Source organism: Mobula birostris, chromosome 29 (genome assembly GCF_030028105.1).
Source record: "Mobula birostris isolate sMobBir1 chromosome 29, sMobBir1.hap1, whole genome shotgun sequence".
Classification (NCBI taxonomy): domain Eukaryota; kingdom Metazoa; phylum Chordata; class Chondrichthyes; order Myliobatiformes; family Myliobatidae; genus Mobula; species Mobula birostris.
The window spans coordinates 28141664-28168959 of NC_092398.1; the positions used below are offsets into that span (position 1 = coordinate 28141664).

Consider the following 27296-nt stretch of genomic DNA (forward strand, 5'->3'; position numbering starts at 1 on the left):
CACTCAACACCAGGGTTCAGGAACAGTTATTATCCCTCAACCATCAGGCTCTTCAACCAAAGGAATCACTTTCAAGGACTCTTCAGGTCATGTTTGATATTTATTATTTAATATTATTGTTTCTTCTTCTGTATTTGTATAGTTCATTGTCTTCTGCACTCTGGTTGAATGCCTAATTGGGCAGTCTTTCATTGATTGCCACAGTTATTATTCTATAGATTTGTTAAGTATACCCAAAAGAAAATGAACCTCAGGGTTGTATATGGCAACATATATGTACTTTGACAATAAAATTTACTTTGAACCACACAATTTCGGTGAAGTGGGTTCGATCCTGACCCCCCAGCGCTGACTACGTTCTCCCCAGGACTGTTCAGTACTCCCCCCCCCCCCGGTGCTCGTCCGATCTCCCTGTCCCAAAGGGTCTGGGGGTTAGTCAGCCACTCCCATTGTGAGTATATGGAGCAAGTGGGAAAAGAGGGGACAACTTACAATGTTTAAAAAATGTTTGGACAAGTGCATTGATAGGAAGGGGTTTCCCACCTGTTATATGCCATGGGGCCTGACCATTAAGCAAGGGGTCCATGAACCCCCATGTTGGGAACCCCTGGGTTAGAGGGTCAAATGCAGCCTCAGTTAGATAACTTGGTTGATATGGATGAGTTGCACTGAATGAGCTGCCCCAAGCATGGGCAGGCTAGGTGGAGAATCGGAGGGGTGACATAGCTGGGAAATTTCAAGGGAAAGATTAGGATGGGAATAGGATTACACAGGCTCAAAGGACTGAATGGCCTCTTTATATGAGAGGTGGTCGGCCTCCAGGAGAATGAAGGGTGACCTCTTATAAAATAGTGAGGGGTATGGGTAAGGGGGATGATCACAGTCTTTTCCCCAGGGCTAGGGGTGGGGAGTGTCATGTCCAAAATATAGGGGAATACATTTAAGAGACCTGAAAGGTTACTTCTTTATACAGCAGGTAGTGAATACTTGGAATGAGCTGTCAGAAGCAGTCGAGGAAGGTAAAATAGAACATAGGACCTGTACTGAGCTGTACTGTCCTTTGGCCCATGAGGACCTTCTTAAACTATTAAGCTAACTCCTCCTTTCTACAAAGCCATAACCCTCCATTTTTCTTTCATCTAAGAGTCTCTTAAATGCCCCTAATTATCTAACCTCTACCGCTACCCCTGGTAGGGTTAGGGTTCCACACACCCACCACTCAAGAGAAAAAAAAACACCTACCACTGACAATCTCCACTATTCTTTTATTCTTTCCCCAATCACCTTATGCCCTCTCGTATTAGCCATTGCCATCCTGGGGAAACAGACCGTTGAGTCTGCTCCATGATTCCATTACAGCTGAATTATTATCCCTCTCAACTTCACTCTCCTGCCTTCTTCTCATATCTTCCGACATCCTGACTAAACAAGAATCTATCAACCTCTGCTTTAAATATACCCAATGACTTGGCCTCCACAGCCATCTTTAGCAACAAATTTCAGATTCACCACCCTCTGGCTAAAGAAATCCCTTCTCATCTCTGTCCTAAATGGACATCCCTCTATCCTGAGGCTGTACCCTCTGGTCCTAGATTCCTCCACCATAGGAAACATTCTCTCCACATCCACTCTTATCTATGCTTTTACAATATTTGATAGCTTTCAATGAGACCCTGCCCCCACCCATTCTTCTAAATTCCAACAAGTCCAGGCCCAGAACCATCAAATATTCCTTATACCATCAGACCATAAGATATAGGAGAAGTAGACCATTCGGCCCATCGAGTCTGCCCTGCCATTCAATCACGGGCTAACCCAATTCTTTCAGTCATCCTCACTCCCCTGCTTTCACTCCATACCCTTTGATGCCCTGGCTAATCGAGAACCTATCCATTTTTGCCTTAAATACACACAATGACTTGGCCTCCACAGCTGCTTGTGGCAAGAAATTCTAAAGATTTACCACCCTCCGACTAAAGTAATTTCTCCGCATCTCTGTTCTAAATGGACGTCCTTCAATCCTGAAGTCATGCCCTTTTGTCCTAAACTGCCCTACCATGGGAAATAAGTTTGCCATATCTAATATGGCCTTTTAACATTCGAAACGTTTCTGAGATTCCCCCCCCCCACCGCCCCCATTCTCCTGAACTTCAGGGAATACAGCCCAAGAGCTGCCAGATGTTCCTCATACGGTAACCCTTTCATTCCTGGGATCATTCTCGTGAATCTTCTCTGAACCCTCTCCAATGTCAGTATATCCTCTCTAAAATAAGGAGTTCAAAACTGCACACAATACTCCAAGTGCAGTCTCACAAGTATCTTATAGAGCCTCAACATCACATCCCTGCTCTTATATTCTATACCTCTAGAAATGAATGCCAACATTGCATTCGCCATCTTCACAACCGACTCATCCTGGAGATTAACCTTTAGGGTACCTTGCACAAGGACTCCCAGGTCCCTTTGGATTTCTGAATTTTGAATTCTCTCCCCATCTAAATAATAGTCTGCCCATTTATTTCTTCCACCAAAGTGCATGACCATACACTTTCTAACATTGTATTTCATTTACAGCTTCTTTGCCCATTCCCCTAAACTATCTAAGTCTCTCTGCTTCCTCAACACTACCCGCTCCTCCACCTACCTTTGTATCATTGGCAAATTTAGCCACAAATTCATTAATACAGAGGTCCAAACCATCGACGTACATCGTAAAAAGCAGCAGTCCCAACACAGACCCCTGTGGAACTCAACTCCTAACCAGCAGCCAGCCAGAATAGGATCCCTTTATTCCCACTGTTTTCTGCTGAAATGGGCTCTCATTCTGCTAAGCAGCTTCAGGTGCAGCATCTTGTCAAAGGCCTTCTGAAAATCCAAGTATGCCATGTCTACTGCATCTTATTTGTCTATCCTGCTTGTAATTTCCTCAATTGCAGTAGGTTTGTCCGGTAGGATTTTCCTTTCAGCAAATCATGCAGGCTCCGGCCTATCTTGTCATAGGTTTCCAGGTACTCCGTAATCTCATCCCCAACAATCGATTCCAACAACTTCCCAACCATTGATGTCAGGCTAACAGGTCTATAGTTTCCTTTCTGCTGCCTCCCACCCTTCTTAAATAGCGGAGTAACATTTGCAATTTTCCAGTCATCCAGTACAATGCCAGAATCTATCGATTCTTGAAAGATCATCGTTAATGCCTCCACAATCCTTCCAGCTACTTCCTTCAGAACCCAAGGGCGCATTCCATCAGGTCCAGGGGATTTATCCACCCTCAGACCATTAAGCTTCCTGAGCACCTCCTCAGTCGTAATTTTCACTGCACAAACTTCACTTCCCTGACACTCTTGAATGTCCAGGATACTGCAGATGTCTTCCACTGTGAAGACTGATGCAAAATATGCATTCATTCCCTCTACCACCTCTGCATCTCTCATTAGAATATCTCCAGCGTCATTAGTCGCCAGCTTCCTCTCATACATTCACCCTTTCATTCTCAGGATTATTCCCATGAACCCTGTCCAATGCCAGCACATCATTTCTTAAGTAAGGGGCCCAAAATTGCTCACAAAACTCCATGTGGTATCTGGCCAATAGCTTATAAAGCTTCATGATTACATCCTTGCTTTTACATTCTTAGTCCTCTCAAAATGAATACTAATATTCGTACATACACCATGCTTGAGCCAATATCAGTTCAATGTACATCCCTGGACATTTTTAAATTGCATCTCACCCTATGTTTCTAAGCCATCACCAGAAACTCAGTCATTCCCACCTCTAGTAAGGTTAAGATGCTTAAAGGTTACCTCAAAAGAAGCCACTTCAATTTAAATCACAAGTGGCGCATCCCTAGTTAACCTTGGGTGCCTGAGGGGAGCTTGCTTGTTGTTGCTATGAGAGTGAGGGTTTCACACAGGTCCTTCGGCCAGCGAGGCTGTGCCAACCTATATTGAACCAATGACTCCTAATTAATCTAATCCCTTTTGCCTGTGCATCGACCATACCCCTCCCCTTCTCTGCATACTCATGTGCTCTGTAAATGTCCTTGTGGTATCCGCCTCCACCATCACCCCTGAGCAGTGCAGTCCAGGCAACCAAACCCTGTTACCCCACACATCTCCTTTATACTCCCACTCAACACCCACCCGCCCCCACCCCAGCACTTTAAATACAGTTGTAAGAAAAAGTTCGTGCAACTTTCACAATTCAGTGGTTTTCTGCATTAATTACTAAATCATAATAATAGGCAAACACAATCTACCTAAGCTAATAAGGCATCGTTAGTCTTGCGAGACCATGGATTCTGTGCCTGGAAAGTCTTCACTCTCCAGGGCGCAGGCCTGGGCAAGGTTGTATGGAAGACAGGCAGTTGCCCATGCTGCAAGTCTCCCCTCTCCACGACACCGATGTTAAGGTAAGGGCACTAGGACCCATACAGCTTGGCACCAGTGTCGTCGCAGAGCAATGTGTGGTTAAGTGCCTTGCTCAAGGACACAACACGCTGCCTCGACTGGGGCTCGAACTCACGACCTTCAGGTCGCTAGTCCAATGCCTTAACCACTTGGCCACGTGCCCACACTTAAGCTAATAACATACAAACAATTGTACTACTACTTGTCAATACTGAGTACACCATTAAAACAATCACAGCCTAGCTTCAAAACATAATCGTGGGCGGAAGGTGCTGTACTGCTCTATGTTGGGGCATAAGAAAGACTATTTGACTCATTCAGCTGCTCCACCATTGCATCGTGGCTGATTTATTATCCCTCTTGACCCCATTCTCCTGTCTTCTCCCCGGAACCTGACTGATCAAAAGTTACTCTAAATTAAATAAATAATCAAGAACGTATCAACCTTGATTCAAGTACAAGACAGTTTGATCCTGGGGAAATAAAATAACTGGTTGTCTATGTGATCTGTGCCTCACCTATTTTAGTAACTTTGTTTAAAACTCTCCTCAGCCTCTGCTGCTCTAGAGAAAGCATCCAGCTTATCTGACCTCTCCTCACAACACCCGGACCCCCTCGGCCCCCACCACTATACAAGTAGCAACCGTCTCTCCCCAGTCTCTGCCACTCGAGTGTCAAGCTTGTCTAACCTCGCAAAGCAACCGTGCTCCAAAGTAGGCAGAATCTTGGTAAACACATTCACCCTATAATCAGGTGACCAGAAATAAACAGAGTATTCTTAAAGTAGTCTAACCAAAGTTCCATAAAGCTGGAACACAATTCAAGCCCTGTCCGTTGAATTGAAGGGCCTCAACTACTGAAGGTGAACTGCAGTACGTCTTCTTTACCACCTTAACGATTCATGCAGCCACCAGTAGCCCAGATCCTACCATTAGCTGTGTACCTTCCACTGATCACCCAATGTGCAGCACCTCACAATTGTTCGGATTAATCTCCATCTCCAGTTCTATACTCATCCCCACAACTGATCTATATTAGTTCTATCCTGCTGTAACCTTTTCTATAACCTAACAGGACTCACTTTCAAGGACTGGACAGCTCATGTTCTCAAAGTTGTTTATTAAGTTTTTTCTATTTGCAGTTTGTCTTCTGCACGTTGGTTGTCTGGGTTTGTTTCCGGTGACATACACACACATTGAAAATAAACTTACTCTGAAATTTCCTTTGGCATACAACACCACCAATCTTTGTAAATTTACTCACCCACCCTGCCACATTTTCATTCACATCATTTTTATATCATTCTGTATCACTGTATATCATTTCTATATGGTAGGTTAACTGCCCCCTGAAAACTTCCCACAGGAGCTGCTAGAGAGTTGATGAGAACATGCGGTGAATAATAAAGGTGATTTATGTAGGACCAAGAACGATGGGCGGTTGATGACTAGCACTGCAATCCAACAGAGAGAGAGCAGCTTTCCGCCCTGTTCTAAGTCTGGGCGTTGCGCTGTTACTAACCCGAGAGTGTTTGAAGACATCCTTGGCCACAGCATCGAGATCGCGGACATCGGGGACGCTGCTGACGTAGAGCGCGACGGCTTTGATTACCACGTCACAGGGTGGCAGGACCAGCTGGTGGGCTCGGACCTACACACAGTGGGGAAGATAAAACACCATCAAGTTGAACAAATTGTTTCTCCTCTGGCACATGAAAAAGACTACGTAGCAGGCCGAGTCTGTATTGCACAAGTTTTATTTGGGAACATAGTGATCAGCGCGACTCTATTATGGCTCGGGGCGGAGTTCAGATTTCAATTCTGGCGTCCTCTGAGAGTTTGTCCAGTTTCCTCCCACAGTCCAAAGACGTACTGGTTAGTAACCTAATTAGTCATTGTCAAGTAGTCTGTGATTAAATGAGGGTTAAATAAGTGGGTTGCTGTGGCCCATTAGGACCAGAAGGCCCTGTTCTGGGTATATTGCTAAATAAATAAAATGATATCTTGGTGCTAGATCCATCCCTATCAACACTGTACTTTATACAGAGATACAGCAAGGAACAAGCTGCACCACTTAGCAAAGCAGCTATTTAACCCTAGCCTAATCACAGGATGATTCACAATAAGCCATTAACCTACTAACCAGCACATTGGTGGGAGGAAACCGGAGCACCTGAAGGAAACCCACACGCACGCAGGAAGAACATACAAACTCCCTACTCAGACCCATCCCAGCCGGGACCATATCCCGGTGTCATAGTGACAGACCTGCCTGCACCAGTACTGTATCCCAGTGTTATACAGTGATAGATCTATCCCCACCAGTACCGTACCCCAGTGTTATACAGTGACAGACCCATCCTCATCAGTACTGTATCCTGGTGTTATACAGAGACAGACCCATCCCCACTGGGTACCGTACCCCAGTGTTATACAGTGACAGACCTGCCTGCACCAGTACTGTACCCCAGTGTTATACAGTGATAGACCTATCCCCACCAGTACTGTACCCCAGTGTTATACAGTGACAGACCCATTCCTCACTGGTACAGTACCATGGTGTTATACACTGATGGACCTGTCCTCACCAGTACCGTACCCCAGTGTTATACAGTGACAGACCCCTTCCTCATCAGTACTGTATCCTGGTGTTATACAGTGACAGACCCGTTCTTCACTGGTACAGTACCCCAGTGTTATACAGTGACAGACCCATTCCTCACTGGTACAGTACCCCGGTGTTGTACAGTGACAGACCCGTTCCTCACTGGTACAGTACCCCAGTGTTATACAGTGACAGACCCGTTCCTCACTGGTACAGTACCCCGGTGTTATACAGTGACAGACCCGTTCCTCACTGGGTACCATATCCCAGTGTTATACAGTGACAGACCCATTCCTCACTGGTACAGTACCCCAGTGTTATACAGTGACAGACCCGTTTCTCACTGGTACCATACCTCGGCGTTATACAGTGACAGACCTGTCCTCACCAGTACTGTATCCTGGTGTCATACAGTGAGAGACATGTCCCCATCAGTATCATGCCCTGGTGTTATACACTGATGAACCCGTCCTCACCAGTACCATACCCCAGTGTTATACACTGACAGACCCATTCCTCACTGGTACGGTACCCCGGTATTATACAGTGACAGACCCGTTCCTCACTGGTACAGTACCCCGGTGTTATACAGTGACAGACCCGTTCCTCACTGGTACAGTACCCCGGTGTTATACAGTGACAGACCCGTTCCTCACTGGTACAGTACCCCAGTGTTATACAGTGACAGACCCGTTCCTCACTGGGTACCATATCCCAGTGTTATACAGTGACAGACCCGTTCCTCACTGGTACAGTACCCCGGTATTGTACAGTGACAGACCCGTTCCTCACTGGTACAGTACCCCGGTATTGTACAGTGACAGACCCGTTCCTCACTGGTACAGTACCCCAGTGTTATACAGTGACAGACCTGTTCCTCACTGGTACAGTACCCCGGTGTTATACAGTGACAGACCCGTTCCTCACTGGGTACCATATCCCAGTGTTATACAGTGACAGACCCGTTCCTCACTGGTACAGTACCCCGGTGTTATACAGTGACAGACTCGTTCCTCACTGGTACAGTGCCCCGGTATTGTACAGTGACAGACCCGTTCCTCACTGGTACGGTACCATGGTGTTATACACTGATGGACCTGTCCTCACTGGTATGGTACCCTCGAGTCATACAGCGACAGATCTGGTTCCACTAGTAATGGAGCATATTATTATAAAGAAATAGCTGTTCCCACTGGTGCTGTATCCATTTTTAATCTAAATTTGACAGCAATCAGGTAAAGTCAACATGAAACAAAATCATGTTTGACCAATTTGAGCTCTCTGCTACTTCTACAGAGAGCTGAGTGACCCGCACTCAGGATAAAGAGGAACACATGGGTTTCTAGACGGTACTTAGTAAGACGCCACATTGTGGAATTTGTGGAAAATAAAACTTGCGTAACACACTGGTATTGAACAAAATTGACATGCTAACACTAAACAGTCTGGGTATAAATTAGCCATCTTGTAAAGGCAGGATAGAACCAGTGTTGTGCCACAGGGACTGGTGTTGAGGCCTTAATGTCTCTAGGATTTATGCAAATGACTGATAATACAGTCGCTAAATTTGGCGTAAGGCCTCAGAGACTGAAAAGTGACAGAAACAGGTTAACAGATCAAAAGCCCAGCAAATTTAAAAAAAAACAAGAATATTCCTTTTAGCAGAAGTACACACACTCAGTGGCCACTTTATTAGGTAGACCTGCTCGTTAATGCAAATACCTCATCAGGCAATCCTGTGGCAGCAACTAAATGCATAAAGGTCTGCAGACATGGTCAAGAGCAGGGTTCCACGAGAGGTCGCTGGGGGTTCCGCAAGAAACAGTCATTAAAAAAATAAACAACCTGTTCTGAACTTCACACAATGCGTGATGCTAGCAGTTGAAGTGGTGGGCAGTGACCGAGCAGAGCTGTTAGCAATCTCATTATGGGTCTCTCAGCCTGTGTTCTGTGCAGTACACAGAAGGATCTTGCTTACTTGGTAAAGTCCATTCTCAGTTTTTGACATGAAATAGGGAAGGTCATTAAGAATAGGTGAGCATTGTATTGCATGGAGGAGAGGACAATACGCTGATGAGTGTGAAGGGAATTTTCCAAGCATTGAATGGACTTTACCATTTTTTAATATTTTATTAACCCTTGTGTTTTACAGACATGTCTGACATTCCAATGTGGGGAATTTCACTGCACTCGTACATCAGCGGACACAAAAAAGCCTTCCCAATGAAAACGACTTATCAATGGGTTTCACGTGGACTGGTGATCCAAGTTGTCCTATTACATTGCGCCTAGTCTGTGGCAAGCAACTTGCAGATGCAGCAAAGGCTCCAGCAAAATTGAAAAGACACTTAACTACAAATCACAGCCATATGACACGCAAAGGTGATTATTTTAAACGGCTATTGGAATCTCAAAACAAGCAGTAAAGCTTTCCACAAACGAGATAATCAGCAGATGTTGGAAATCCAAGGAGGTAGAAGGTAGAAACGGGAAGTGCGGGGTGTGGAAACTATAAGGTTGGTAGCAGTGGATGGGAGATCCCCTGAGCGGATAAAGTCGGTGACGGTGTGGGAGACAATGGCCTGGTGCTCCTTAGTGGGGTCACGATCGAGGGGTAAATAAGAGGAGGTATCCGCGAGTTGTCGCTGTGCCTAGGCAAGGCAGAGGTCAGTATGCCAGACTACAACAGCACCCCCCTTATCGGCGGGTTTGATAGTAAGGTTAGGATTAGTGCGGAGGGAGTGGAGAGCACAGCGTTCAGAAGGAGTGAGGTTGGAATGGGAACAAGGTGCGGTGAAGTCGAGACGGTTGATGTCCCGTCGGCAATTAGCAATAAAGAGAACCAGAGCAGGGTGTCAATGAAGAGAAGGAGGGTTGAAGACGGGAGAAGGGGTCATCACTGGGGGTGGAAGAGTCCTTGCTGAAGAAATAGGCTCGGAGACGGAGCTGACGGAAGAAGAGCTCCATGTCATGGCGAGCATGGAACTCGCTGAGGTGTGGGTGAAAGGGGACAAAGGTGAGGCCCTTGCTGAGGACAGAGCGCTCTGCCTCAGAGAGTTGAAGGTCAGAGGGGATGGTAAAGACCCGGCACGGATGAGAGCTGGGATCAGAGGGGGGAGGGAGAGGGAGGCTGGCAGTGTCAGTGGAGAGGGGAGGGTAGGGGTGAGAGGAAGAAGGAGCCTCCAAGGGTCCAGGAGTAGCCGATGGAATGTGAGGGAGACGGGGTTGCAGAGTGGTGGTGGGGGAAGGGGAGACGGGAGACTCAATTTCACGAACATCTGCTCTTACTCCATCTTCCCGCCACTCCACTAGGAATAGGGTTCCCCTTGACCTCACTACCACCACACCAGCCTCTGGGTCCAACATACAATTCTCCGTAACTTCCGCCACCTCCAATGGGATCCCACCACTAACCACATCTCCCCCCGCCTTGCTTTCCACAGGGATCGCTCCCTACGCGATTCCCTTGTCAATTCGTTCGCGCACCCCCCACCCCCCCATCTCCCTCCTGGCACTTATCCTTGTAAGTGGAACAAGTGCTACACATGCCCTCACACTTCCTCCCTTACCACCATTCAGGGCCCCAGACAGTCCTTCCAGGTGAGGCAACACTTCACCCGTGAGTCGGCTGGGGAGATATACTGCATCCGGTGCTCCCGATATGGCCTCCTATAGATTGGTAAGACCCGACGCAGACTGGGAGATCATTTCACTGAACACTTACGCTCTGTCCGCCAGAGAAAGCAGGATCTCCCAGTGGCCACACATTTCAAATTCCACGTCCCATTCCCATTCTGACATGTCTATCCACTGCCTCCTCTACTGTAAAGATGAAGCCACACTCAGGTTGGAGGAACAACACCCTATATTCTGTCTGGGTAGCCTCCAACCTGATGGCATGAATATTGACTTCTCTAACTTTCGCTAATGCCCCACCTCCCCCTCGTACCCCATCCGTTATTTATTTATTTTTATACACACATTCTTTTTCTCACTCTCCTTTTTCTCCCTCTGTCCCTCTCACTATACCCCTTGCCCATCCTCAGGGTTCCCCCCCCATCCCCCTTTTCTTTCTACCTAGGCCTCCTGTCCCATGATCCTGTCATATCCCTTTTGCCATTCAACTGTCCAGCTCTTGGCTCCATCCCTCCCCCTCCTATCTTCTCCTATCATTTCAGATCTCCCCCTCCCCCTCTCAAATCTCTTACTAGCTCTTCTTTCAGTTAGTCCCGACGAAGGGTTTCGGCCCGAAACGTCGACTGTACCTCTTCCTAGAGATGCTGCCTGGCCTGCTGCGTTCACCAGCAACTTTTATGTGTGTTGCTTGAAATTCCAGCATCTGCAGATTTCCTCGTGTTTGCGCTACCAACACCTGGATTATTTGGGATTGCTAATAGTTGAGTAACTAGAGATGCTAATTCCCATTCTCTCTTCAATATCGGAACCCTCCTCCTGCCATTTCCCACTCTCAAGTATTGGACCCACCCTATTTACTCTTCCTGTAATATCAGAGCCCTCTCTATCTCCCCACAATAACAATAATGTCCAAACTCCTTGCAATATCATCCCCCCTCAAATCATGACTTCCCAATTTCCTATTCTCCATATTGAGGGAGAATAGAAGATTCTTAAATAACCCCCATTTCCACTCTTGCTTTAATATCAGGGACTCCCACCTTTCCCTCACTCTAATATTAATGGGTGAGCACTATTTTCACTCGCCCTTTAATATTGGACTCCCCCAGTTTCCCATTCTCCCTTTAATATCAAAGGGAGAATTCCCCACTCCCCCTGAAATATCAGAGCTGCCCTCTTTTCTTCCCCGACTCTCTAATATTGGAGTCCCCCCCAAATTCCTACTCTCCTTCAAATATCAGGGGCTCCCCGACACTTCCCACTCTAATATTGGGGTAGGAAAGCCCTCCCCTCCAATTTCCCGCTCTCCATTTGATTTCAAGGGTTCCCTTCTACATCCCAATCTCTTTTTATACTGGGGTTTTCCCCACCCAATTTCCCTCTCTTCCTGTAATATCAGTTCCCTCCTTCCCTTCCCCACCCGCGGCATTGTCACTGGGGCACTGTCAATAGTTCCCTCACTCCAGCACCTCTCACAGGTCAACCGCCTCCTTCACTAGTGGCTCCATTTTACCTCAAGTTTATTTAATTGCAATGGATTCACTGGGAAATTTATTACATAACATGCTGCTAGGTGAACATCTGCGAAAAAGTGAACCAGCGATCAGAGTGATATCCAATAGTCTGGAAAATTATACCATCTCCCAAGGGTGCAGGATTATGTACATTCTCTGAGCTGAGGGGCGGCACAGTTTCGGAGCAGTTAGTGCAATGCTTCCTGAAACACTGACTGAGGTCAATTCCTGCTGCTGTCTCTAAAGAGTTTCTATGTTCACCGCATGACAACGGGGGTTTCCTCTGCGTGCTCCAGTCCCCACCCCCATATTCCAAAGATGTACAGGACAGGTTAGGGTTAGTAAGCTATGGGTATGCTATGTTGACAATGGAAGTGTGGTGACTTTTGTCTCTGACAAAATCCTTAAACTGTGCTGGTCGTTGAAGCAAAGCAACTCATTTCACTGCATGTTTTGATGGACATGCGACATACAAAACCTAATCTTTTCTTTTGAACTTTAGCCAAGTCTGCTCACCTTCAGAGAGGCCAAGGGGTGGTCTGGGCCCAATAGGCTCCAATGGAAAGCAGCCAGATCTTCATCTGGGAGGATGTGGTTACCTGAATAAACAAGGGAGAAAGAATCTGGTTGGGAAGGTTAAACAACTAAACACCGAAAACCCACGGCATCCGTTTTCCAGAGATAAGAGGTGCCAGCAAAACAAACTACTTTGCGTCAGCGGTACAGTTCAAGGCAAAAAAAAACTTCTATTGGTTGCAATAAAAATAAGATGTAGTGCAAGAAAGAATTAGTGAGGTAGTGTTCATGGATGTTCAGAAATCAAATGGCACAGAGGGAAGAAGCTGTTCCTGAAATGCTGAGTGTGGATCTTCAGGCTCCTGCACCCCTCTCTGATGGTAGTAATGAGAAAAGGGCAGGTCCTGGATGGTGAGGGCCCTTTAATGATGGATGCGGCTTTGTCGAGGCATTGCCTTTCAAAGATGTGCTCGATGGTGGGGAGGTTAGTGCTGTGCTAGAGGATGGAGAACCAGGGAGAGGAGGAACTGGGATACAGGTTTTATTTTCTGGGGACGTTCTCTAAAGCACCTACCCAGCAGGGCGGCAAAGATGCTGAAGTGGGCGGGGTTGACATTCAGCTGCTTGGCCACCTCCTGCATCAGGTACTGGTTGGTGGTGAGGCTCTTGCCATTCCAGCTCAGCTTGAGAGCATGCGCACTGAGGTAGCACTGGACGTTGCACAGGGCGTACTCGGAGTCGTAGGCAATGAGGCCGTGGAAACCATTCTCACGGTAGAAGGAGATCACCTCCTGGTGGTGGTCCTCGATGCTCTGAACTACCTACAACGGGACAAGGGGGCACAACGTTAGCAACTGCTCAAACCTGAGGACTGGAGGGGGCAGGTGTGTGCCCCACTATGGCTGATCTTCTCAATTGCTCTTCTCTGGTACTGCCCAATATTTACCTACTACCTCTTTAAACATTCCCAACGTTCGAGGCTCAACCCAGAGATTGAGCACCTCTATGTTCAACGTCTACCCCCACCAAACTTTGTTATGGCACGATAACTGGACCTCTGGCCCAATGAGCTCGCACCACACAATGACACCCATGTGACCAATTAACCCACTAACCCGTATGCATTTGCAATGTGGAAGGAAGCTGGAGCACCTGAGGAAACCCACGCAGTCACAGAGAGAACATACAAACTCCTTATTGTGTTGGGAAATGAACCCAAATCAGTGGCACTAGCTGCTAACCCAGATCTCTTTAAAACTCCTTGTTTTAGTGTGTTATTTTTTCAAACTTGGTATGCGTCATCTGTGACCCCTCTTTTGTTGAAACACCACAACACTGAACCTCGACACAATCCCTAGGAGTTTCACCCTCATGTGTTACCCCAGTAGTGCAACCGACATAAACAGAGATGCCACCCACCTTGGATACTCTCTATTCTCCTCCACCCCTCCCATCGGTCAGTGAATACAAAAGCCGGAAAGGACGTATCACGAGGCTCAAGGAGAGCTCAAGCACAATCATCAGACCTACAGTACAATAAGGATCATCTCTCAATCTACCTCGCTGTGGCCCTTGCACTTTGTCTGGCTGTACTGCACTCTCTCACTGGAACATCACATTGTGCAAACTGTTATTATTTTACCCTTGTCCTACCTCAATATACTTAGGTCCGGAATGATCTATTTATTTATTGAGATACACACATGGAACAAACCCTACAAGCTACGCTGCCCAGCAACCCTTGATATTACCCTAGCCTAATCACAGGGTAATTTACAATGACCGATTAAACCACCAACCCGTACATCTTTGGACGATGGGAAGAAACCCATGTGGCCGTGGGGAGAACGTACAAACTCCTTACAGGAAGCGGCTGGCATTGTAAAGTGTTATGCTAACTACTATGCAGCCCCAAATGCAGAATGATCTATCTGGATGGCATGCAAAACAAAAAGCTTTTCACTGCCACTGACAAACAACCAGTGTGCAAAAATAAATACTGAGAACATAAGTTGTTAAGTCCTTGAAAGTGAGTCTATAGGTTGTGGAATCAGTTGAGGTGAATGAAGTTATCCATGTTGGTTCAGGAGCCTGATGGTTGTAGAGTAATAACTGTTCCTGAACCTGGTGGCGGGGGACCGAAGGTTTCTGTACTTCCTGCCTGATGACAGTAGTGAGAAGTGAGTATGGCCTGGGTGGTGGTGGTGGTGGTGGGGGGTAGTGTGTCCTTGAAGATGGATGCTGCTTTCCTACAACAGCGCTCCATGTAGGTGCCTTCAATAGTGGGGAAATGTGAAAGACTGGGCTGCATCCATCACTTTCTGCAGATTTTTTCTTCAGAAATCCATCAAGGACTGGCCCAGAGACATCAAATGCCAATCGTGCAAGTAGGGTAACGTAATTGGGAGAAATATACATAATTCACAACCAACATTGAGTTGGGTTTCACTTTAAGAGGCTGGTTGTTATTAACGTGATGATATTATTACGTAAGGATTTTAAGCATGGTTGTGGAGTTCAATAAAATGTGTTACAGGTTTCATTAAACACCTCACTTTGTTTTATTTGCACAACCCTCTCATCCTAGAATTCAGTACAGTAGTTCCAGGCAACCAAATCAAAGCTGCTATTCCTTGCCAAGGTCTAGCAACTTCTGCTTCTCCATCTCCAGAGATACCCGATGAGCATTCCCGGTATGCCAACATTTGATTTATTTTCCTATCTTGCTTTGCAGCAAGTGCTTTAAAGCAGTCCAAATCAAAGGCAGCAGACAGGCATCACCTCAGCCCTGCAGTGATGAAGTGTATTCACTCAGCACAAAACTTCCAGTACTCATTAGGATACAGAGAGAACACTCGGTGATGCAAGCTATACTTTCGAGCAAAAGCACACCCCAATCCCACAGCACAAACAGTGCCAACCTGGTGGAATTGTTAAAAATAACACACAGCTCCCCAGATGGCTCAACTCCTTCAGGCAGTAACAGCCTGACAAAAACAAATTGTCCTGACTCAGTACTCACCGTGTACTGTCCCAGAGCCATGCAGCACTCACTCCACACCGTACCCAAGCCAGGGAATGCCGAGGAGCAATGACGTGGTAATCGGTGAGGACGGGTCCATCACGGTACAACACCGGGGTACAGTACTGGTGGGAATGGGTCTGTTGTTGTATAAACACTTGGGTTGTACTGGTGCATACAGTAACTAGTTACACAAGCTTGTTAGCCTACCCATGTGTTTGAACATAACATCACCCCTCCCACCACTGCCTACTCCAAGCCTGACAGTTCAATAAGACAGTGGCCTCAACTCTAGCTCACTGCCTAATTCTCATAACTCTAGATCCTCCTGTTTAAAATCTGAGGTCACTCAAAAATTCTGCACAAGTTAACAACTCTCCAGGGCAAAGAGGTACAGGAACCCTTGTTTCTTCCAGAGAAACTTGCTCCTCAAGTTCTTTTGTTGATGATCATTTCTCCAGCACCATGTGCCTTCATTTTTACAGGGGAAAACATCCCTGTAACACCTATCTGATCACACCTGATCCACAGCTCAGTTTCAGCTGACTACAGTGGCAAGCCCAAGGGACATAGACTGCTCGCAATGTATGTAATCAATGCCTCAATCATTTCCAAAGAGTCAGTGGAATGATCTATGGTGAGAAAGGGATTGTTACAAGTTAAAATCATGGATACAGCTTGTGACACACATGCATCAATCAATTGCGATGGAGTGGGAACCAGCAGGTTTTGAACAAGTCTGAACACTCCCCCCCCACACCAAATCCCTCAATATTCTGATTCATGAAGAATAAGACTACTGAGAGAGGGTTACAGGCTGGAATCTACCCCAGGTGGTGATTGGGGCGGGGGGGTGGACTGTACAGGGTGGTGGTGGTGTTGTGGGGGGGGGGGGGTCATATTCAAAAGGTCCCCAGGAGTGAGTTACAGGGTGGTGTCAAATCCAGGGGTCTGGTGGGGGGGGGGGGGGGGGGAGGCTATAACAGATCTCTGGGAGCAAGTTTCAGGATGGGACCTAATCCAGGGGTTCAGGAGCATTTATACATTGAATAACAGATCCCTGAGATTTGGTTACAGGCTGGGACCTAATCCAGGGGCTCAGAGGTTTATATGCAAAATAATAGATTCCTGAGGTGGGTTACAGGCTGGGATCGAATCTAGGGGTTCAGGGGTTTATTTCTGGAATAACAGATCCTAGGGAAATATCTACTGGTTGCAGTCTAATCAAGAATTTGTGTGTGGAGGTGTATATAGAATAACATACTCAGGAAATGAGATAAAGATTAAAATATAATGAAGTATTCATTCAGTGCAAGTACTCTGATATGAAGTTTTTCCACCAAGAGAAATTTTGCATTGCTTCTTGGAAAATACAACCCAATCTGTAAACTTCACACCTCACAGAGCAACAGGTATACCACATAACCCTCACAAACAAGTCCTACCACTGACAGTGCACGGCGCCTTACAAAGGCAGGTGTGCTTGCTTGGTAAGGAGCTGGTGACTGATGCAAAGAACAGGAATACAAGGTTTGAATCCACACACTGATTGAATCCGGTCAGAATGGGGAAAATTTAGTGAGTGACAGAATGGAGAATGGAGGCTCCATTCTCAATGAGACCTGGGCTCTTGCAACTGTCCTCAGCCCACGTGCAAGGGGAGCAGAGAGTGAGGGAATAACAGGAGACCACCTGCAGCCTCACAAACCTGTTGATCAGAATAGGCCAGTGCAACAACGTCCACCTAACTGACCCCACCTCTAGAAATTGTAGGGCAAGCCAAGTCACATCTGTGGATGCGGAACCAGCTCTAACACAGACAGGATCTTGCCTTCTGAGAAAGTGACTTTGGCGGCAACAGATTTGGAATACTGTGCTCTGCCTTGGACACCCTGCTAAAGGAAAGATGCCATTGTGCTACAAAGAACACAGTGGGCATTTACAAGAATGTTGCCAGGACTTGAGGGACTGGGTTTATAGGAAGTGATTGGGCAGGTTCAGATTTTATTCCTTTGAGCATAGAAGACTGAAGGGTAACCTTATCGTCTTGTGCCGTGTCGTATGACGTGGGTAATCATGGTCTTCCATCTGTCTGTAATACCTTTCCACACTGCAGTACTTATTCTTTTCTCCTTTCGTGACCATGACTGTTCTTGGCAAATTTTCCTACAGAAGTACTTTGCCATTGCCTTCTTCTGGGCAGTGTCTCTACAAGACGGGTGACCCCAGCCATTATCAATACTCTTTAGAGATCGTCTGCTTGATGTCAGTGGTATGCACCAGCTGCTCATAGGACCACGTGACCATGATTGCCTTACACTTCCTTTGGTATCTCCACTCTGCCACCCAAGACCTTACTTAGAGTTGGTTAAAAATATGATGGTCATAAACAGGGCGAGTTGGCTGTCTTTCTGTTGGCTGAATTAAAGGTGGCGACAAATTGGCATATAGCAGGGAGATTGAAAATCTGCTTGAATGCGCCACAACCTCTTGCTTGATGCCAGTAAGACCAAGGAGCTGAGTATATTGAGCATAGGAGGACAAAACCGGAGGTCCATGAGCCAGTCCTCAGAGGATTGGAGGTGGGAGAGGGGTATCATGGTTGGAAAAGGGGGAACGGAGAGGGGAGAGAGTGGGGAGCACCAGAAAGACATTCTGTAATGATTGGTAAACCAATTGTTTAATCAAATGACCTTGCCTGCAGTCTTAGGACCGGGTAGGACTGCACCACCCATGCCTCCCCCCCTCCAGCCTCCTGTGGCGCTCCATCCTCGCCATTCCTAACATCCTTTGCTCCTTGGTTTAGAGGGATATGGGCAACTGGATCTTTAAATGGGCATTTTGTTCAGCATAGATTAGTTGGGCTGAAGGGACTGTTTCTATTCTGTGCTTGACTCTCAATCATCTGCAAAAGCTTGCATGTGGCTACTGAGGTGTCACAATTCAGGTCCCAGCCAAACCCCCTCTTAGCCTCAATCCAGTCATTAGTTAAAGAACCATATTTTAGAGGGGCGGGGCCAAAGTCATCAACCATGACAAGGCAGCTTCTGATTGGCTGTGGCTCATGGAGAGTCCAAGTAAAACAGGACATATGGAAAGCTGACAGCACCGTGCAGGCTGAAAATACGCTCATCAGAAACACAAGAGGTTCTGCAGGTACTGCAAATCCAGGGTAATACACAAGACATGCTGGAGGAACTCAGGTCAGGTGGAATCTATGGAAAAACATGAGCAGTCGACATTTCAGGCCCAGGCCTTTTACCTGCTGAGTTCCTTCAGCTTTTTGTATGTGTTAGGTGTCCAAGGAAAACATTTATTGGATCCTGGTTTTTAAAAGGGAATGTTTGGAAAGCAAGGGAAGTAAAATGGTTTGGGTACAAGTGGCACAGTAGAGCTGCTGGCTTGCAGCTCCAAGTGACCTGGGTTCAATCCTGCCCCCTGGCACTACCCATGTGCAGACCTTTACCCCTCCCTGTACAGCAACTCTGGTTTCCCCTACTTCCCTGTGGAGAGACCACAGGACAACGGAGCAGAATCAGGCCATTCGGCCCATCGACTCTGCTGCACCACTACATCAAAGGCTGATCCATTTCGCTCTCAACCGCATTCTCCTGCCTTCTTTCCATAACCTTTCACACCCTGACTCATCAACAAGCCAGCGACCTCTGACTTAAATACACTCACATCTGATTGTTTTTTGCAGTACAGTGCGGTACATAATTACAACAGTAGCGTGCCAGTCACACACACACACACACCCCCAAGGCTTTCACACAGTACTGTAGTGTGCTGAATAGCCTGTCCAGCGCTAACCTGTTCACTGTTCTACACAGATCGGTAGGTAAACTGTGGGGCAGGATCTGAGAGGAGTTGACGGAATGTGGGGGCAGAGAAACGAAATGGGATCAGTGCAGGGTGCTTGATGGCTGGCCCAGGGACTTGTTTCCCTGCTGTATGAGCATGCAACTGAAGATGTGAAAGCCCTGGATGAGGCCAGGAAGCAATTCACAGAACGAAAACAGGTTTAAGGGATTTCAGGAAAATGGAGATGCTTGAGTTATTTTTCACCGAACAGCAGAAGGCAGGAGGGAATATTGAGGACGAGAGAGAAAATTAAAGGTGAAGGCACTTAAACCTTAAAGAATTGTATTGAGAGCAGTAAGAGTGACTGTTCTTCCAGTTCAGGAGCTTCCCCATCAGATTACCTTAATTTCTCACACATCAAAATGCATTGTTTGCTAACAACCGAGCACTGACAGTTCAAGGATGTGCTCGGGGCAACCCACAAGTGTCGTTACACTTCTGGCGCCAACACAGCACGCCCTCAACTCACTAACCCTAACCCTTCTAGGACACTGGAACACCCAGAGGAAGCACACACTGTCACAGGGTTGAACATACAAACTCCTCACAGTGGCAGGAATGGAACCCCAGCCCGTGATCGCTGGCGCTGTCCTACTGAAGAAAAAAAAGTGACAGACAAAAGAACCAAAAGTAGTATGAGGATTCTTTATTTTCAAAGAAAGCAGCCAGTGGCTGGGATCTGCTCTGCAATGCTCAGTGATCAGCAGATTCCATGAGGGAGCTGAGTAAGTATCTCAAAGCGAAACATTTAGACTCTGTGGGAAGATGGGAAGAGGGGTTAGCTGGACTGCTCTTGCAGACAGTACAGAACAGCACAGTACAGGCCCTTTGGGCCACAATGTTGTACTGACCTTTTAATCTACTCTAAGGCAAACTAACCCTTCCCTCCAACATAACCTTCCATTTTTCTATCATCCATGTGCCTATCTAAGAGCTTCTTAAATGCCCCGAGCGTATCTGCCTCTACCACCACACCTGGCAGGGTGTTCCACACACTCACTACTCTGTGTAAAGAAATTCACCCCTACATACTTTCCTCCAGTCACCTTAAAATTATGGCTCCTGGTAATAGCCATTTCCTCCCCAGGTAAAAGTCCTTGGCTGTCCACTCAATTTGTGCCTCTTATCATCTTGTACACCTCGATCGTCACCTCTTGTCCTCCTTCAATCAAAATAACAAAGCCCTTGCTCGCTCAACCTACAAGACATGCTCTCCAACCTGGACTTGCCAGGGCAAATGGTCTTTTCACTCCTCTGAGACTACTCTGAGAATCAAAGGTTCTCTGAGTATTCTCTGAGAACACTGGTTGTTAGTCAAGTACTTCAACCTCAGATATCATGCATCAGTTTCCCAGTTGCCAACAGTTTCTACTCAAACCAGAACCATCCCTCCATTTCAGGGCCAAAAATAGCAATGGTTGCCAATTATCTAAATGTAGCTCCTCAGATAATGAAGCCACCCAGTTCTGCATGCTATCCAGATAGTACACAGGCTTTACTGAGCACCCTTGTTGTGTACATTCAACAGCTGACTCTTGCTCCGTGCCAATGCTACCCATCTTTAACAAGTAACATTGGCACAAAGCGAGTGTCAGCTGTTGAATGTACACAAGAGTGATCAATAATCTCTACTGGATATTTAGAAAGACACTGACTACCTTCAAACAGAAACTCAACCGGACCAGGCTGAGTACTACCTGAACTCACAAAGGGCTCAGGAGCATTTGATGGCTCTGGGCTCTGGGATTGGGAAGGGACCTCATTGAAACCTACTGAATATTGAAAGGCCGAGATAGAGTGGATGTGGAGAGGCTGTTTCCTATAATGGAGGAGTCTAAGACCAGAGGGCACAGCTTCAGAATAGAATAGAAGGACATCCCTTTAGAAGAGAGGAGGAGGAATTTCTTTAGTCGGGGGTGGTGAATCTTTGGAATTCATTGCCACAGACAGCTGTGGAGGCCAACTCATTGAGTATATTTAGCGGAGGTTGATAGTTTCTTGATTAGTAAGCATGTCAAAGGTTATAAGAAGGCAGGAGAATGCCATTGAGAGGAATAATAAATTAAACATAATGGAATGACAGTAGATTTGATGGGCCAAGTGGCATAATTTTACTCCTATTTCTTATAGTCTCATGGAAACGTGGTAGAACACTGATCTTAATAAAGCTATGATAGTGTTATAAGGTGCAGGTTTGGTGATGAACAGACTGGGAAGCTTGCCATCATCCATGTAAAGGACCGTTGTCTCAGCTGGCACTATGGCTGCTTTTACCAGGAACATCAGCAGAAATGAGGACAAGAGGGTTGAGGGAAACAGCCAGCACAAGTACTTGCAGAAGGACCAAGGATTCAGATTTTCTTTTTTAATCACATGTACATCAAAATATACAGTCAAATGTGTTGTTTGTGTTTTAAGGATTCGCTGGGGTACAGCCTGCAAGTGTTGTCACACATTCTGGTATCAACATGGCACACCGACAATATTCAGAACACAACAAGCAATCGAAAAAAAGCCCCTTTCCTTCTTTGGCCAGTCAGAACACCAAGGAGCTGGTTATTGACTTCAGGAGGAAACCAGAGGTGCATGAGCCAGCCCTCACTGGAGGACCACAGCTGCAGAGGGTCGGCAACAGTAATTTCCTCGGTGTGATCATTCCGGAGGACCAGTCCTGGGCAAGTGCAATTATGAAGAAAGCGCAGCAGCACTTCTACTTCCTTAGGAAATTGCAGATATCCAGCATTACATCTAAAACTTTGACAAATTTCTATGGATGGGTAGTGGAAAATATATTGACTGGCTGCATCACAGCCTGGAATGGAAACAACAATGCCCTTGAATGGAAAATCCTGCAAAATGTAGCCCAGTCCATTAAGAGTGAAGTCCTCCCACCACTAAGCACATCTATATGGAGTGTTGTCACAGGAAAGCAGCAACTATAATTAGGGACCCCACCACTCAGGACACGCTCTCATCTCACTGCTGCCATCAGGAAGGTAGTACAGGAGCCTCAGGAATCACACCGCCAAGTTCAGGGACAGTTATTACCTCTCAACCATCAAAGGGGATAACTTTACTCAACTTCACTTGATCCATCACTGAATTGCTCCCACAAGCCATGGACTTGCTTTCAAGAACTCTTCATCTTTTTTTCTTGATATTTATTGCTTATTATTGATTACCTTCATATTTAAAGTTTGTTGTCTTTTACACACTGGTTGAATGCCCAAGTGTGGTCTTTCATTGATTCTATTATGATTATTATTCTATTACACATTTACTGAGTGTGCTCACAAGAAAATAAATCCCAGGTATGTATACGGTGATACATATGTACTTTGGTAATTTTACTTTGAACTTTAACTCCCCCATCCCCAAAACTACCCCTACAAATCACAGCCATCAAGTCTGAACCAAATCTCTACAGTCAACTTCAAGCCACTAAAGAGACTGTGAGAAGGGTGAACAGGGAGCGAGAGAATGCTTCACACTCTGTGCACCTTTCTTTTCGATGCACAAGCAGTACTGATCCATCATCAGCTACCAGAGGTGTGGTGGAATCTGCTCCAGCAGAGATCAGTGTGACAACAGAAGAGCTTGCTGCATGAAAGTGAAGAAGGCCTGAGAGTCACGGAAAAGCCAGGATGAACCTGCTTGCACCGACCACAAAAGTATAGCTAACAGACTGACCAAACCCACTGCGGCCAATGTGGCATCACTGGGTCAAGCTAACTCACTGTGACAGATTGCCAATGCAGTGCGCCCACAGTCACAAAGCCCGAGTGACACAATGCAACCAACCAGTGGCTCACCCACATTCTATTCACAACAGATTAAGCAAAAATTCCTTTCCTCAGTTAATTATTAAAGCACAGTCTCTATTCAGCATTGAAAGCCCCTGCCTTGGTACAGCATAAATGCCAGTAAGGGATAAACTTTGCCCCAAGACTCCAGTGACATCCCCTCCCCTCCTGTAACACCCACTTCCCCCATTAACACACACAAACAGTCAACATTTTGGGCCAAGACCCTTCATCGGGACACTTTTCCAAATGGCCAGTTTTAACACGTGATCTGTGAGATTGAGTAGATATGGACTTTATTCCCTGGAACGTGCTGAGATGTACAAGACCCTGAAGGGCACAGGCAAGGTGAAATTACTACCCCAAGGAGATGATAAAAACAAGAGGTTATAGGTTTAATGTCAGGGAGGAGGAGGGTGAGGGAGGGGCAGCTGTACACAAAGGGTGCTACAAGTTTGGAATGAGCTACCAGAAATAGTGGTTGAGATGGGCACAAGATGGAGACAGGAAAGTCATTTCAACTGCTAACTGAGACTAGGACTAGGGAACATGGCTTCAAGGTTTGGGAAATAAATTTGGGGCGCCATGGTAACATAGTGGCTTGCGTGACTCTTACAGCTCGGGGCGTCAGAATTCAGTCCTGGCGTTCTCATGACAGGAGTGAAGTTAGGACCAATTAGAGATAAAGGTGGGAAGATGTGCCTGGAGGCTGTGGAAGTGAGCGAGGTCCTCAATGAGTACTTCTCTTCGGTATTCACCAATGCGAGGGAACTTGATGATGGTGAGGACAATATGAGTGAGGTTGATGTTCTGGAGCATGTTGATATTAAGGGAGAGGAAGTGTTGGAGTTGTTAAAATACATTAGGACAGATAAGTCCCCGGGGCCTGACGGAATATTCACCAGGCTGCTCCACAAGGCGAGGGAAGAGATTGCTGAGCCTCTGGCTAGGATCTTTATGTCCTCGTTATCCACGGGAATGGTACTGAAGGATTGGAGGGAGGCGAATGTTGTCCCCTTGTTCAAAAAAGGTAGTAGGGATAGTCCGGGTAATTATAGACCAATGAGCCTTATGTCCGTGGTGGGAAAGCTGTTGGAAAAGATTCTTAGAGGTAGGATCTATGGGCATTTAGAGAATCATGGTCTGACCAGGGACAGTCAGCATGGCTTTGTGAAGGGCAGATCGCGTCTAACAAACCTGATAGAGTTCTTTGAGGTGACCAGGCATATAGATGAGGGTAGTGCAGTGGATGTGATCCACATGGATTTTGTTAGGCATTTGACAAGGTTCCACATGGTAGGCTTATTCAGAAAGTCAGAAGGCATGGGATCCAGGGAAGTTTGGCCAGGTGGATTCAGAATTGGTTTGCCTACAGAAAGTAGAGGGTCGTGGTGGAGGGAGTACATTCAGATTGGAGGGTTGTGACTAGAGGTGTCCCACAAGGATCTGTTCTGGGACCTCTACTTTTCGTGATTTTTATTAACGACCTGGATGAGAGGGTAGAAGGGTGGGTTGGCAAGTTTGCAGACGACACAAAGGTTGGTGGTGTTGTAGATAGTGTAGAGGATTGTCAAAGATTGCAGAGAGACATTGATAGGATGCAGAAGTGGGCTGAGAAGTGGCAGATGCAGTTCAACCTGGACAAGTGTGAGGTGGTACACTTTGGAAGGACAAACTCCAAGGCAGAGTACAAAGTAAATGGCAGGATACTTGGTAGTGCGGAGGAGCAGAGGGATCTGGGGGTACATGTCCACAGATTCCTGAAAGTTGCCTCACAGGTGGATAGGGTAGTTAAGAAGGCTTATGGGGTGTTAGCTTTCATAAGTCGAGGGATAGAGTTTAAGAGTCGCGAGGTAATGATGCAGCTCTATAAAACTCTGGTTAGGCCACACTTGGAGTACTGTGTCCAGTTCTGGTCGCCTCACTATAGGAAGGATGTGGAAGCATTGGAAAGGATATAGAGATTTACCAGGATGCTGCCTGGTTTAGAGAGTATGGATTATGATCAGAGATTAAGGGAGCTAGGGCTTTACTCTTTGGAGAGAAGGAGGATGAGAGGAGACATGATAGAGGTGTACAAGATAATAAGAGGAATAGATAGAGTGGGTAGCCAGCGCCTCTTCCCCGGGGCACCACTGCTCAATGCAAAAGGACATGGCTTTAAGGTAAGGTGTGGGAAGTTCAAGGGGGATATTAGAGGAAGGTTTTTCACTCAGAGAGTAGTTGGTACGTGGAATGCACTGCCTGAGTCAGTGGTGGAGGCAGATACACTAGTGAAGTTTAAGAGACTACTAGACAGGTATAAGGAGGAATTTAAGGTGGGGGGTTATATGGGAGGCAGGGTTTGAGGGTCGGCACAACATTGTGGGCCGAAGGGCCTGTAATGTGTTGTACTATTCTCTGTTCTACGTTCTCTGTAAGGGGTCTCTGTACCTCCTCCTTGTCGAATGTAGGCTTTTGTCCCAGTGTTCTAGTTTCCTTTCACAGTCCAATGTAAATTGTCCTGTGATTTGGTTAGGGTTAAATCGGGGTTTTTGGGGTTGCTGGGCAGTGAGACTAGAAAGTCCTACTCTGTGTTGTATCTTTAAATAAATCATTTAGGGTGGAGACAAGGAGAAATTGTTTATCCCAGCGTGTAACATATCTGTGGAATTCTCTGTCCAGGGATGTAGTAGAGGCACCTCTTTTGTGCTAGTTAGATAAGTTGAGAGGAGACTTGATAGAGGCATACAAAATTATGAGAGATATAGATAGGGTAAATGCTTTTTTTCCCACTGAGATTGGATGGGACAACAACCAGAGGTCATGGATAAAGGGTGAAAGGTGAAAAGTTTAAGGGGAATGAGGGAAAACTTCTTCACTCAGAGGACTGCGACAGTGTGGAATGAGCTGCCAGCACAAGTAGTGCATGTGAGCTCGACTTCGTTTAAGAGAAGTCTGGTTACATACATGGATGAGAGGGGTGTGGAGGGTTCAGGTCAATGGGAGTAGGCAGTTTAAATAGTTTTGGCATGGACTTAAAGAGCCAAAGGGTCTATTTCTGTGCTGTACTTCTGTATGACTACTAGGGAATGAAGGATTGTGGGGAAAAGGCAGGTAGGCAGAGCTGAGTCACAGTCAGATCAGTCATGATCTCACTAAGTGTCAGAGCTGGATCGATGGACCAGACTGCCGACTCCAGCTAGCTAAGTGTGTGGAGTGGAGAGGTTTAGAGGGTTATGGACCAAGGTTGGCCAGATGGAACCTCTCTGCTGGGCAACACCATTGGCATGGATGAGTTGGGTTCACTTCCATGCTGACAGACTCTACTCAGACGTCAGCACATCTGACAACCGCTCACATCAAAAATCAACACAATAGATCCACTTTGGAAAAGGTGCCAAAGGTCTCAGCCATTAGACCAAAGGGAGAGAGAAACAACTAACTACAAATCAGTACAGATCGTCCCCAGGTTTCAAACACTCAACTTATGGACACTCCTGCATATGAGCAAACTCCCACAATATTGAGTTTGAAACTCCAGCATGTGTGCCACAGTAGCGTGCTGGTTAGCACAACACTGTTACAGCTCAGGACTCCAGCGCCGCCATCAGGAGTCTGTACGTCCTCCCCATGGGTTTCCTCCAGGTGCTCCGGTTTCCTCCCACTGTCCAAACTGGGTTAGTAGGTTAATCGGTCCCGGTAAATTGTCCTGCAATTAGACTAATGTTACATCAGTAGGTTGCTGGGCGATGCGGCTTGTTGTCCCGGAAGGGCTTGATCCACACTGAATCTCTAAATACATAAATTAATACATTTGGTCTTACAAATGTCAGAACCAGTTTCCCCTTCCCTCTCAACTTACAGAAATTCTATCTACCTACTTTTAATGTTGATCCTTACAATACTGTGGAGCTACAGATACCAGAGAGATTTTTGCTGTGTA

At 46.4% G+C, this 27296-nt stretch overlaps 1 protein-coding gene across 1 annotated transcript in view; it reads right to left on the reverse strand.

Annotated features, from left to right (window-relative positions):
• The window catches only part of LOC140190173 (constitutive coactivator of PPAR-gamma-like protein 2), a 61986-nt gene that overhangs the window by 27395 nt on the left and 7295 nt on the right, over positions 1–27296 (reverse strand). The window contains exons 2-4 of the mRNA XM_072246684.1: positions 13257–13503; positions 12683–12765; positions 5934–6062 (exon numbers count right to left, since the gene is read on the reverse strand). Of these exons, the coding sequence (XP_072102785.1) occupies positions 5934–6062; positions 12683–12765; positions 13257–13503 (459 nt within the window). The remainder of the gene's footprint in view (positions 1–5933; positions 6063–12682; positions 12766–13256; positions 13504–27296) is intronic.